Source organism: Uranotaenia lowii, chromosome 3 (genome assembly GCF_029784155.1).
Source record: "Uranotaenia lowii strain MFRU-FL chromosome 3, ASM2978415v1, whole genome shotgun sequence".
Classification (NCBI taxonomy): Eukaryota; Metazoa; Arthropoda; class Insecta; order Diptera; family Culicidae; genus Uranotaenia; species Uranotaenia lowii.
Window position 1 is genome coordinate 327,972,467 of NC_073693.1, and position 13,010 is coordinate 327,985,476.

Consider the following 13,010-nt stretch of genomic DNA (forward strand, 5'->3'; position numbering starts at 1 on the left):
TTTGGTGTTTTTGATACATATCTACTTACAATTTAAATTATAAATCCCACACCCATTTTAAACAAAACATATTGATCGATTTAATATTAACACTTATTTCTGAGGGTACCTATCGGAACTTAATATTAATCTCAATTTGAAAAAAAAAATCTTATAAGATTTCACTAGAAAATCCTACTCCTGCCAACTCGTAGGAATTCCTTAATGATTCTCTTTATGTAATAAAATTCTTTAAATTTAGTACAACAGCTGAATCTAACACTAATTTCACCGTTCAGTCTGTGGCTCCTCCGTTCCTCAATCCTTTTATCATGTTCACAATAATACCCTCTATCTTTTCAAATTTGGAAAATATTCGAAGAACTCCTCCTCCAGTCCAAAAAGAAAATCTCATGTCCTCTCGATTGTGATAACCACACCCAGACATCCTTTCCGGACATTTTGCCTGTAAATTTAAAAAGGAATTAGTTTATTTTTATGTAAGTGCCGGATCACAGTGTTACATACTTGTTTAATTTTAATTTGTAAAGACTACGTAGAATTTCGATACCAAACGTTTACAAACGATTTGCGTTTTCAACAACAACAACAATGTAACCGCAAAAAATGACAGGTTGAAATGTTTCGATGGATTCTAAATTTTATGCACCGAATGATTTCTCATCTAGAAATGTTTCCGATGCATTAAAAAATAATAACTCAAAACTTTTTTTTAAATAACTTTATGATTACACGCAAAGAAATTACTGAGTTATTAAATATAAATGATTTTTATATTTTATTCATTTCTGAGTGTAGTTTTTTCTCCATTACAGCAAGGTCAGATATTTTCGCAAAGGCTGATATTTATCCGGACAGTTATTATCCGTACAAACTTTTGTCAGATCAATTAAAGTATCCAAGTGCTGACCGAAAGATCATGATGTTCCGGAACCATTCGAGAATACTGATGATGACGCTGAATTGTAAAAACATCCGCGTGCTGGGAATCATCGGATGCAACAACAATTCCAGCTTGACGCTTTCCGTGATGGTGTTTTAATTTTCAGTTTTGTAAATAAATGTGAATTAAAAATAATACATGTGGGCGTATTAATTCAAAGACAAAAGCAAAAACCTGAATATTTAGCAAAAATATCAATATTTACGATAATAAATTTAAAAATTTACATCCCTGTGTATTTTTACACGACGGCTTTAGTGATCCAATCTCGTGCATTGGTTTCAATCTAAATTTACACGACTTAAAAATTACATCCTGGAAAAAAATAAACCGTGATAGAATTTTACATCGAAATCGATGTTCCGTTTTCGTGCATCGTTTTCGATCTAAATTTACACGAATTTTTCTTGCTGTGTTAACTGAGTTTGCAGTTCGAACTCTGTTTTGAATTATCGCAATTAAGGAGGAAAAATGGAACACAACTTAAAGTTCATAGAAGCGAACTATGTTTTGAATTCTGGCCAAACCTAATTATTAGTACCAAAAAATTAGAGAGTGTGTCCAATGGAGTTTAAACGAAACTGGTGAAAACCGATTGACATTGATCAGCTGTTTTTCAGATGTACTTCCGATTGACCTTGAACAGCTTCCTTGCATATACTCTCCTTTGGACAAAATGATCTAAAACCGGACCTATATAGTCCTATTTTCCGTTGGCAGTGTTCTTGACTTAATAGGTGTTTCACTAAAAGTTTTCAATTTGGGGACCTTAAGTCTAGCGTAACATTTAAAAAGGGCGAAACTAGCAGTTAGCTCGAAACGAGAAAAACGCGTTTGAAAATTCGGAACACCTATTCAAATCCTGGGGGAGGAAGACTGAAATTTGCTGTATCGTTTTCTGTATCGTTTTTTTACTGTTCGGCAAAAAGCCAGCAATTGTTGAAAAGATTTGTAATCGTTCAAATTTTAACTTTGGATGATCAGTTTCGTGTAGCGAGTCATGTAACTCAGTTGTTTAAGTGCTAAATTTAGATTTGACTATATTTTTAGAACAACCATTAATCAAACCATTTTTATTTATCAGCTTCAAAACTTTGACGAAATTTCAGCGACTTAATACGCCTAATTATGCAAGAATTTGCCAGAGCAAAACAGAACCTAATTAAATCATTGTTTTACGCAAAACAAGTGCTTTTCAGCAAAAAACAAGTTTTGTTAAAAATCTCTAAATAAGAAAGTAAAATTTTGAACCTTCGCACTGGTCGGTAGATTGATGAGAGAAATTTGACGTTTGAAAGATTTTTTTCTTTTTTTATTCAGTCTTCCTCCCCCAGTTCAAATCCTATTTATATTGTAATTTTCTCGAATAACTAGATTCGCCTGCACATTTTTCGATCTGTCAAAAATTTACATAAATCTTTTTCACACCTTGTTTTGTACGTTCTTGAATTATTTGTTTACACATATCAGTTGACAAGTTTGCAATGTGACGACGTTTGTTTAGCGAAATTTCAATGATCCATGTAAGGACTTCGGGGGGTTTCGGATGCAATTTCCACTTTCGCAACAAGATAAAGTGCACAACGGTTTATTCGCGTCTTTTCTGTCCACGTACCTAACTAAGACTCCCCTGCTGATCAATACATGTGAACCAAAAGGCACGCCTGCAACATGGTACCCTACAATCCACATTAGACTGTCAAATATCCCAAATCTCAAAGTCCGGATCATCCGGTCCGTACAACTGGTGAAATAGTCTAAAATCGGACCAAGTAACAAACCAATATTGGACCTGTTGCGGTGATTTTCGGATCTTCCTGGAGATAATCCACCTTTTTGCAGCAGTACAATAATAGACAGCTCAACTGTAAATTTATTAGAATAGGTAAACTAAACTTGTATAAACTTGTTATTTTCGATCAAATACTCACAAATTTTTTAGTAGAACCTCTCTTCTTCAATTCGCTATCGTGTTTCTGACCGTGGATTATTTATAATTCTGTGGTTTAGTCGAAACTTTCTTTGCCGCCTAATAATCGACCTAATTGATAATTTCAATGTTAAATAAGAATTTGTTTCCCAGTTTAGTTTCAATTTAACTTACATACGAGATTTGATTTATAATCTATGCCAATTATGCGCAGCGATTTGAAACAATCTTTCCAACGATTGTATCTAAATATAATTGTTCGATCGATTGATCGTATTTGAGGTTAGTTCCTTTTCTGTTGATGGTGTCTAGCAATCTATAAATTTAATAATTACTTTTCTTTTTCAGGTGTACAACTAACGGCGTTTACTTACAGCTGCTGAAGGACCTGTGTAACTGGATAAGCTTTGGACCAACAGGCAGCCGACAATTCCTTCGAATCTATCAGCTCAACAGCGTGGCAATGATCGACAACCTAAAGTGCAGAAGTACTTTCAGTACTTGGCTTGATTTTTTAGCATTTACAACTTATTATTAGTACATACCCAAGTTGTATGGTATAGTTTTAATAAACGCGAGCACTTCTACTCTAACTCCAATAAATTTCTATTATTTCGTGCTAACTATTTGCGGAAATCAACTTATAACCAGGTGGTTTTCCATCAACAACTTTTCTTCCCTTTTTCCTATTTATTTTTCCTTATTCTAAACAATTTCCTCTCTCTTGCTGTGTATGAGTAATTTGATTTGACATCTGACCACTATGGGCCGCGTCAACACCCCCCACACGTAACTCCGGTAAATCTCTTGATTTTCCGGTTTTACCCTGTTCTTCAACACCTAGTTCCAACACCGCAAGGTTAACTACACTTCGTCGGTTTACTCCTTTGGCAGTTCTGATCAAAGCTTGTCGAATTTTCCCATCCTGTCCTTCGATGACTTCGTCGACAATTCCTCGAATCCACTGTTTCCGGTCCTTTCCATTCACTACAAATACCAGATCGTCTTTCTTAATTTTCCGTTGTTCTTGGAACCATTTCGTACGCCGATTAATTGATGGTAGGTATTCTGTCAACCAACGTTCCCAAGCTCTATCAGCTAAAAACTGTGATCTCTGAAAAATGTTTCTTAACGCATCAGCTAGTTCCGTCTCCGACTTGGGTTGAAATTCTTCCGCTTTAACGGTCCTCAGGAAATGGTTTGGGGTTAACGATTCGTCCTCCATGACTTCCTGGGATTTGTATGTCAGTGGTCTTAAATTTATCATATCTTGGACTTCGGATAGAGTAGTCCAGAGAATCTCATCTGTTAGTTTTCTTCCATCATCTAATGCTTTCATTGCCTCCTTCACTGAGCGCACCATCCTTTCCCAGATGCCACCCATGTGGGGGGTTCCTGGAGGGTTAAAATGCCACTTCGTTCGAGGAGTGGTCATAGCTTCTGCGCATTCGTAGTGAATCTGTTTCTGCATTTCATTCCAGGCTCCCGTAAAGTTCGTGCCATTGTCGGAGAAAATGTCTGTTGGTGCTCCTTGTTTGCATACGAATCTGCGTATCGCCATAAGACACGATGGTGTAGATAAAGTGTAAACTACTTCCAGGTGTATCGCTCTTATAGATAAACATGTGAAAACAGCAACCCATCTTTTCTCCTTGCGCCTACCCACTGTTACTTCAAGCGGGCCTAAGTAATCAACACCTACGGCTTGAAACGGTCCTAGTTGAGGAGTTATGCGTTGTATTGGTAGCGGTGCCATCATCGGAACTCGTGGAATACAACGGTGAACTTTGCACCAAACACAGTTTCTGGCGACCATTCGAATCACGCCGCGCAATCCTATGATGTAAAATTTTTGTTGAACTTCGTTGAACACCGTTTCGCGGTTGGCGTGTCCGAACAGTTCGTGATAATGCTGAATAATTCGCAAAGTTAAAATGTGATCACGGGGCAGTATGATAGGGTGACGCTTGTCAAATGGAAGGTATTCAGCTTTTTCTATCCGGCCTCTGACTCGCAGAACTCCCTTTTCGTCTAGGATAGGTGTCAGCTTAAATAGTTTGCTGCTTGTTGGTAAACGACATTCCGCTTCGTCGCGACCACTCTCCGTAAATTTAGATAATCTGTATATTTCATCAGGAAAACCATCACTTTGAGCTTGCAACCATAAGATAGATTCAGCTCTTTGAAGTTCTTCACTTTGAAGAGGACACTTTATTTTTTTAGATTTGACTTGTAGTTTCAGTACTTGCGATTCTTTCAACTTAGCACAGAGCAAGGGTTCTCCGTTTAGTTTCCTTCTCAAATTGGCAACATACCTGACAACTGTAGCGGTTACTCGTAAGATTCGATTCCAAGATGACATATTAGTCACGGGAATGAGGGAAAGCCGTTGACCACCCTCATGATGGAGTAAAAAACATGGTTTGATTTCTTCTGAGATGTTCCTGGGTGAGCTGATTTGTTCTGGCCAACAGCTTTCTGGTTCATACAAGAATGCGGGTCCTCGATACCAAGCACCGTCCATGTCTAAAGGAGATCCCATTCCCCATTTAGTGGGGACATCTGCGATGTTTTGCTTACTGGGAACCCATCGCCAGTCTGATATATTCGTAAGGTCTTGTACTTCAGCGATACGGAATGACACGAACTGCTGATAGTTACGAGCTTCAGATCGAATCCAGCTGAGCACGGTTCGGGAGTCCGTCCACAGGATACATTTTCCAGCCTTCAGACGATGATTTTGCTGAACCGTTTTCATTAACTTTGCTCCGCGAACTGCTGCCATGAGCTCCAAGCGCGGCACCGATATTCGTTTCAATGGGGCCACTTTTGCGCTCGACATCACCAATGAAACCTTCACACCATCGGCCCATTTTACGCGGAAGTAGACGGCACACCCATAGGCATACTCACTGGCATCGGTGAATACATGCATTTCAAGCGATTCAATTTCTTTTGAATGTAAATTTCCGAGGTAACATCGATCAATACGAAGGCTTTCCACTTGAGACATTATTTCGGTCCATTTTTTCCATTTGGCAAAGGAATTGTCATCTATGGCTTCATCCCACTCACATCCAGTCCGCCACAAGTCCTGAATTAACATCTTGCCTAGAATTGTGAAGGGAGAGAGTAGCCCTAGCGGATCGAAGAAACCCATAACACAACTCAGGACAATCCGTTTTGTCGGTCGTGAATTCCCATATAAATACTGTCGAACTTCATCTCGATGCGCAGTGGAAAAGCAGAAAACGTCATCGTGGGGGTTCCAAATGATCCCTAACACCCGTTCAGTATCGGTTTCTTTACACTTGTTGAATTTGATAGCCTGTTCCTCACTGGGTTCTCCCAATTTCAAAAGCATTTCTTCAGAATTCGAAACCCAGTTTCGAATTTCGAATCCTCCTCTGGCATGAATATCTCGCACTTGGGTGGCTAATACAACCGCTTGGTCCAGCGTATCTACGCTGTCATAATAGTCGTCAACGTAGTGGTTTTCTACTATCGCAGCAGCAGCTTCAGCATATTCCGTTGCATACTCACGCGCATTCAGGTTTTTGATATACTGGGCAGAGCATGGGGAGCATGTTGCCCCAAACGTGGCCACATCCATGATATAGATCGTCGGTGGCTTTGAACAATCTTCCCGGAAAAGAAACCGTTGTACCTGTCTGTCCTCTGCCCTAATTCGGATTTGATGGTACATCTCCCGAATATCTGCACCAAAGGCTAAACGTCGTTCCCGAAAGCGACTGATGACAGACGGCAGAGACACCGTCATATCAGGACCCTTCATCAATTGAGAATTTAGCGAAATTCCTTTAACGGTTGCCGCCGCATCCCAAACCAGACGGACTTTATTGGGCTTATTTCGATTTAAAACTACGTTTAATGGTAAGTACCACGTTTTGCTGGCGTTGGCTACCGAAAGTTCCTCCGCTGTCGCTACGTGCGCGTATCCCTTCTGCAAGTATTGCTTAATTTGTGTGCAAACATTTGAGTACAATTGTGGTTTATTTGCCAGTCTTCGTTCTAGTTCTTCCATTCGCCTCAATGCCATTCCATAACTATCAGGGAACCAAGGATTATCTGTACTCCAAAGTAAACCTGTTTCGAACCGGTTACCGATTCGTACGGTGGTTGCTTCCATGATTTGACGTGCTCTTTGTTCCTCCTTTGATTCATGCGAAACCGAACTAAGGTTTTCTTCCACCGAGTATTGGAATTTTAACAGGTCGTAGATTTCTTGGTTGGTAGGTTGTACATGAATCCCAACATATCCACTCGAGGTGGTAAACGGTGACTCCTTAACTGGACCATACACTGACCAACCTAATTTCGAACGTACGCCTATGGGTTCACCAATATTCCCCACCTTCGTTTCTAATGGCGCTATCGTCTCCAAATTATTGAGTCCGATTAAAAGTCCGGGTCGCTCGGCTTTGTAAGATTGAACTGGTACTTCTGCGAGGAAAGGATATTGTTGTTTAAGTTCTTTAGTATCTAGCACTTGCATTGGGAGGAGGAGCTGCGAAACCGTTCGAACGTTCCTTAACTGCCATCGTTGATCGTCAGTTCCTGACGATATTTCGACGTCCGCTCTGATGGAGTCCTTTTCGGTGCGCGACACGTCTGCTGTCCATTTGATGGTTAACGGATCCGACTCACCCACTAGATTCAGTTTTGCTGCCAATGAGTTTTCGATCAAAGTAACTGATGCGCCTTCGTCGAGAAAGGCAAGAGTACTCACAATTTTATCAGCAAAGTATAGACTGACAGGTATCATGCGAAACATAATACTGGAGGAATCAGGGAAGTGCGTGTTTAGAGATACAGTTGGGCAGGTTGATGGGTGGAGGAGTGTATGGTGACGATCTCGACATCCAGCAACATCACATTTTATTCGGTGGAATCTGCAGGGCAGTCGCCCATGCTCATTCAGGCAAATATGGCACAGTTTCCACTTCTCCGCTAGGTCAAAACGCTGCTCCTCAGACATTTTCTTGAATTCATCGCAGAAGCGTAGACGATGATCCGTACGCCCACATGCTTTACATGGTTTTTGTGCTGTGAGTGTTTGTCGTTCTTCAACGCTGTGAGTGAAAACTACTCTTTCCTTGATTCTTGGTTTTTGAGAATCTAGTACAGATTCAACGTCCACATTTGTTTCGCAAATTTCAGACACAATTTTAGAAATGAATTTTGCAAACGTGCGTAGATTCACGGTGGATTTTCTCCTTTTATACCGCACCCACTCTCGTTTGTTAATTGCCGGTAATTTGTTTACAAGATCTTGAATCAAAGTGGGGTTTATCAAGTGCGCGTATAGACCAGATGCCTCCAAGTGACTGCAGAGCTGTTCTACTGCATTTCCGAACGGAATATAAGTGGTTAACTTTTCTGCTTTTGGAGATTCCAATCTACGTACTTTGTCGATGTAGTGTTGCAATAAGATTTCCGGACGACCGTATAATTTGCGTAATTTTTTTATGACTTTGGGGACAGATTTAGGATACAACAGGAGTCCACGTACATTTTCCAAGGCCGGTCCTGTTAGGCTTTCTTGAAGGCGAACTAAGTTTTCGATGTTATTGTAACCGCACGCCTCGGTAGAGGATGTGTAGCTGCTCACAAAAAGCGGCCATTCTTCCGGCTTTCCTGAGAAAGGCGGAAGTCTTCGGTTGATTCCATTGCGTGCCGTCAATTGTGCTTTCGAAGGTCTAGTTCGATTCCCTTGTGAAACAGCCTTTGAACTAGTTGACGAACATGACGATGAACTATCGGTGAAATCAGAGAGAGAGCCACCCGAGGAACTATCAGTCGAGCCAGCTTCCGAATCTAATACTGCAGTTTTCTTATTGTAGTTTCTACTCTTCATTGACTCACCAGGTACTTTCCAGCATTGTTGATCAAGTTGGCGTAAAGGAGTCGAAGTTTTACCACGAGAACCCTTTGGCAGCGCAGTTTGGGATTCCAAGCTGAATTCTGCTAATTCTTTATCCAGAGCGTCCATTTTAGATTGATAAGATTCGCGCATAGCTTTGAGTTTTTGTAAATGCATTCGCTTATCTTCTAAAGCCTTTTCAAACATCTGTTGTTCCAATTTGATTTGCCTCTCACGTATTTCTGTTTCGATTCCATACTGCTTTGCCAACGACTCAATTTCCAAATCTTGTTTTTCGAACGCTTGCCTTCTTTCCACGTCGAGTTTCTCTTTTCTAATCTGTTGGTTTTCGTCCCGAGTAACAATTGTTTCATCCTTATTATCGCTGAGGAGATTTGTCTGTCGTTCAGATGTCGTGCTCGACTTATCTGAGCCTTCGGTTTTCTTTGTAGCACCTTTGCGACCGGCTTCTTGCTTCTTCTGATATTTGGCGTACAACTGCTGGCACGCTTCGGACGGACAGAACCACTTCTTCTGTTTTTTGACCTCGTCCGTGACTCCAACGCAACGGTAGTGGAACCACCCTGCACAACCGTTGCATCCAACCATTCCTTCATTTTGCGTGGATATTTGGCCACACGACTCGCAGGGGGTTGATGTAAAATCCTGTTTTCCACACGATGCCATTTCGAAGGTTCGATCCGTTTATCCGATAAAAAATTTTTGAGAAATGTTGCGGTGATTTTCGGATCTTCCTGGAGATAATCCACCTTTTTGCAGCAGTACAATAATAGACAGCTCAACTGTAAATTTATTAGAATAGGTAAACTAAACTTGTATAAACTTGTTATTTTCGATCAAATACTCACAAATTTTTTAGTAGAACCTCTCTTCTTCAATTCGCTATCGTGTTTCTGACCGTGGATTATTTATAATTCTGTGGTTTAGTCGAAACTTTCTTTGCCGCCTAATAATCGACCTAATTGATAATTTCAATGTTAAATAAGAATTTGTTTCCCAGTTTAGTTTCAATTTAACTTACATACGAGATTTGATTTATAATCTATGCCAATTATGCGCAGCGATTTGAAACAATCTTTCCAACGATTGTATCTAAATATAATTGTTCGATCGATTGATCGTATTTGAGGTTAGTTCCTTTTCTGTTGATGGTGTCTAGCAATCTATAAATTTAATAATTACTTTTCTTTTTCAGGTGTACAACTAACGGCGTTTACTTACAGCTGCTGAAGGACCTGTGTAACTGGATAAGCTTTGGACCAACAGGCAGCCGACAATTCCTTCGAATCTATCAGCTCAACAGCGTGGCAATGATCGACAACCTAAAGTGCAGAAGTACTTTCAGTACTTGGCTTGATTTTTTAGCATTTACAACTTATTATTAGTACATACCCAAGTTGTATGGTATAGTTTTAATAAACGCGAGCACTTCTACTCTAACTCCAATAAATTTCTATTATTTCGTGCTAACTATTTGCGGAAATCAACTTATAACCAGGTGGTTTTCCATCAACAACTTTTCTTCCCTTTTTCCTATTTATTTTTCCTTATTCTAAACAATTTCCTCTCTCTTGCTGTGTATGAGTAATTTGATTTGACATCTGACCACTATGGGCCGCGTCAACAGGACCGTTTTAAGGACTTGGTGAAACGTCTGAAAATCAACACAATATATTAATTTTTGAAAAGAAACATTTTAAACTAAAGCTATTCTTTGACCTGCTGCCCTAAATATTCTGTGAGAAATCGCTGAATATTTTTAAACATTCCGATTTTGAAAATAAATAAAAGTTTATTCTTTCAGTTTAAAATATTTTGTTACAATAATCTGCGAGAAGCGATATGGAATCATTAATAAAAAGCGGTTGAGAATGGGGTCGTGCCTCTAGTTCTGCCGCATGTCTGCAACAAGCAAATCAGGCTCTCTACTTTAGCTTCGACTACAGGCATAATCACAGCCTTGCATCGATACAGAACACTCTCGAGATACATACGTCCCTAAAATAGTAGGTTGGATTCCAGAAAACAGTCAGCTATATAATACTTGATGCTGGAAAAAAATATTATTGGAAAAAGCACTAATTGTAACACCATTAAATTTAAACTTACGAATTCTAATAAAGGATATTAATGGTGAATCCATCTTTGCCAACCTTTCCTTATGTTAAATGGGAACCTTCGGTTTGATCTAGAAAAGATATTAGGTATTATTAAAGCAAAGTTTCACAACGAAATATTTAAAAATAATTACCTTTTCGAAGTTCCATGATTTTTAAAATGTTTTGTTTACAATTTGGAAAGGCATGACTGCTGTGATTAATTTGATCACGAATTCAAGAGTCATACACATTCGACGGTGAAGGAAAACAGCGAAATCGTAGAGCGAAATTGAAGATTGACGAAATTTTTGTGTGCAAACTCTAGCGCAAGAAAAAAATCACAATAAAATCGACCACTTTTTGTTCAACAAAATAAAAAAATGTGTATTATATTCACTTATTGTTCGATGGTTATCAAGAACTTTAGCTTTTTTCGCGTAATTTCAGAGATTTTCGAGTTTCGCCCTATTATTGTTTTCGATTTCAGTTACGCCTGCAAGTTTCGCCCAATTGATCTGCCGTTTTTGTTTTGGTTTTGAAGTTACGCCCATTCATCCTACACGCAAAAACTAATTAGGCCGTTTTGTTACACACGGTCAACTCAGTTACGCCTTTTGGCTCTACACGAATAGAAAAATTCACTCCATTTTGAATAGGCGTAACTTCACGTTCCAACGAAAATGCATCAACAGGAAGTTTCGCCCAATTGAATTTTATCAATTTTTTGAAAGTTTCAAGTAATTTTAAGATGAAACCGCGTTTGATAGGTAAAGTGCAACCGCGTGCATCCGGAATGACCGTTAACTCGATTTGTTTACATTTGGCAGTTTCGCCCTTTTGAAATGTTACGCTAGAAGTGTGCGCTAGAAATGTCAAAAAAAACAATTCTATTTGACCGAATGAAGTGGTGTTTCGGAAGGCATCCGGCTATACACTGATAAATCGTTTCACACATTTTACAAAATAGTTTCACACATTATCAGCAAATATATGGAGCTGTCAAACTGGTTTGTGATTTTTACACACCATGCAGATTCGAAATTTACACATTATTCGAATCAGTCTGGACAAGAAAAAAGTGTGTGAAATCACTCTTGTTGCTTTCCTGTTCCTCTATCAATTTGGTTTCAGCCATATACAAACTACTTCGAAGTATTTATACGGTTGAATCGTCGTAACAAATGGGATGTAAGTTGGTCATTATTTAAACTTTAAACATCAACCTACTAATTAATTATGTTTCCTTTTTCTAGATTTCGGATTCAGCCAGCTGATTGCTGGCGATGCCAATGCAGGAATTATTCGGCAAAAAAGGAGGAGTTTCCTAAAAAAAACCGAAAAGTGTTTAAAATCTTCATTTCAATGAATAAAAGAACTTAAGAAAATCATCAGCATTTAATTGGGTTCCAGTCGCACTTAAAAATAGCGGGCCTTTCCCATATTTCTTGATTTTACACATTTTCCTTTCCAAGCGCTTTATGATTTCACACATTTTTCCGTTTCAAACGCTTTTTGCAATTCACACATTAGTGTGAAACGCCCACATTTCTTTTCCTTAAAGGGTGTTTTACATTATAATGTGCAGCAGTACCTTCACACATTTAATGTGTTGGTCTACTTATTTCCAAAATGTGTGAAATTTCACACACTAAAGTGTAAGATGTTTTGTCAGTGTAGTTCGCAAATCGGTCCATTTTGAAACAATATGACGGCGATAAATTTTTACGCCAGCCAATTTTAACTGACAGATTTTTATTATTGCCATTTTGACACTAATCGGTCCGGTTGCAAAAATCTTTCAGGTCTGGCTAATAGAGCGTTTTGATGTCTGCATCGAACGCGGTTTAGCGTTGTCATTGAAACACTGAAAAAAAACTTAATGGATAACGGGACCTGTTATTTCCGATTATTAAACATGATTTTCTCGGTGTATAAAAGAAAGCTAGCACCACCAAGTGGACAGTAGCGTAATTATGATAAAGTTGACCTAAGAGTCGCGACTCTACCGCGGTAGAAAACGATACTGGTGCCCCCGGTACAAATATTTGAAAAAGATGCAAAAGTCTCAATCGTATATGGGAAAATTTTCTAAATAATTACCAAATATCACTGACCTGAGTGAATGAGAACAGG

The 13,010-nt window shown here is 39.0% G+C and overlaps 1 protein-coding gene across 2 annotated transcripts; it reads right to left on the minus strand.

Annotated features, from left to right (window-relative positions):
* Positions 1-2,397: 2,397 nt before the first annotated feature.
* Positions 2,398-11,407, minus strand: LOC129757056 (uncharacterized). 2 transcript variants are annotated; one of them, XM_055754154.1, is made up of 3 exons: positions 11,030-11,407; positions 10,888-10,966; positions 2,398-10,432 (listed from the first exon to the last, which is right to left on the minus strand). In XM_055754154.1, the coding sequence occupies exon 3, from the start codon at positions 9,442-9,444 to the stop codon at positions 3,574-3,576; it is 5,871 nt and encodes a 1,956-aa protein (XP_055610129.1). In that variant the 5' UTR covers positions 9,445-10,432; positions 10,888-10,966; positions 11,030-11,407; the 3' UTR covers positions 2,398-3,573. The 2 variants fall into 2 exon arrangements, with proteins under 2 accessions (XP_055610129.1, XP_055610127.1); XM_055754152.1 differs by having other exon boundaries at positions 2,398-10,828.
* Positions 11,408-13,010: the final 1,603 nt, after the last annotated feature.

What these genes read in the sequence shown, in the direction of transcription:
- LOC129757056 (XM_055754154.1), bottom strand. Translation starts at nt 9,444, where the DNA reads ATGGCATCGTGTGGAAAACAGGATTTTACATCAACCCCCTGCGAGTCG.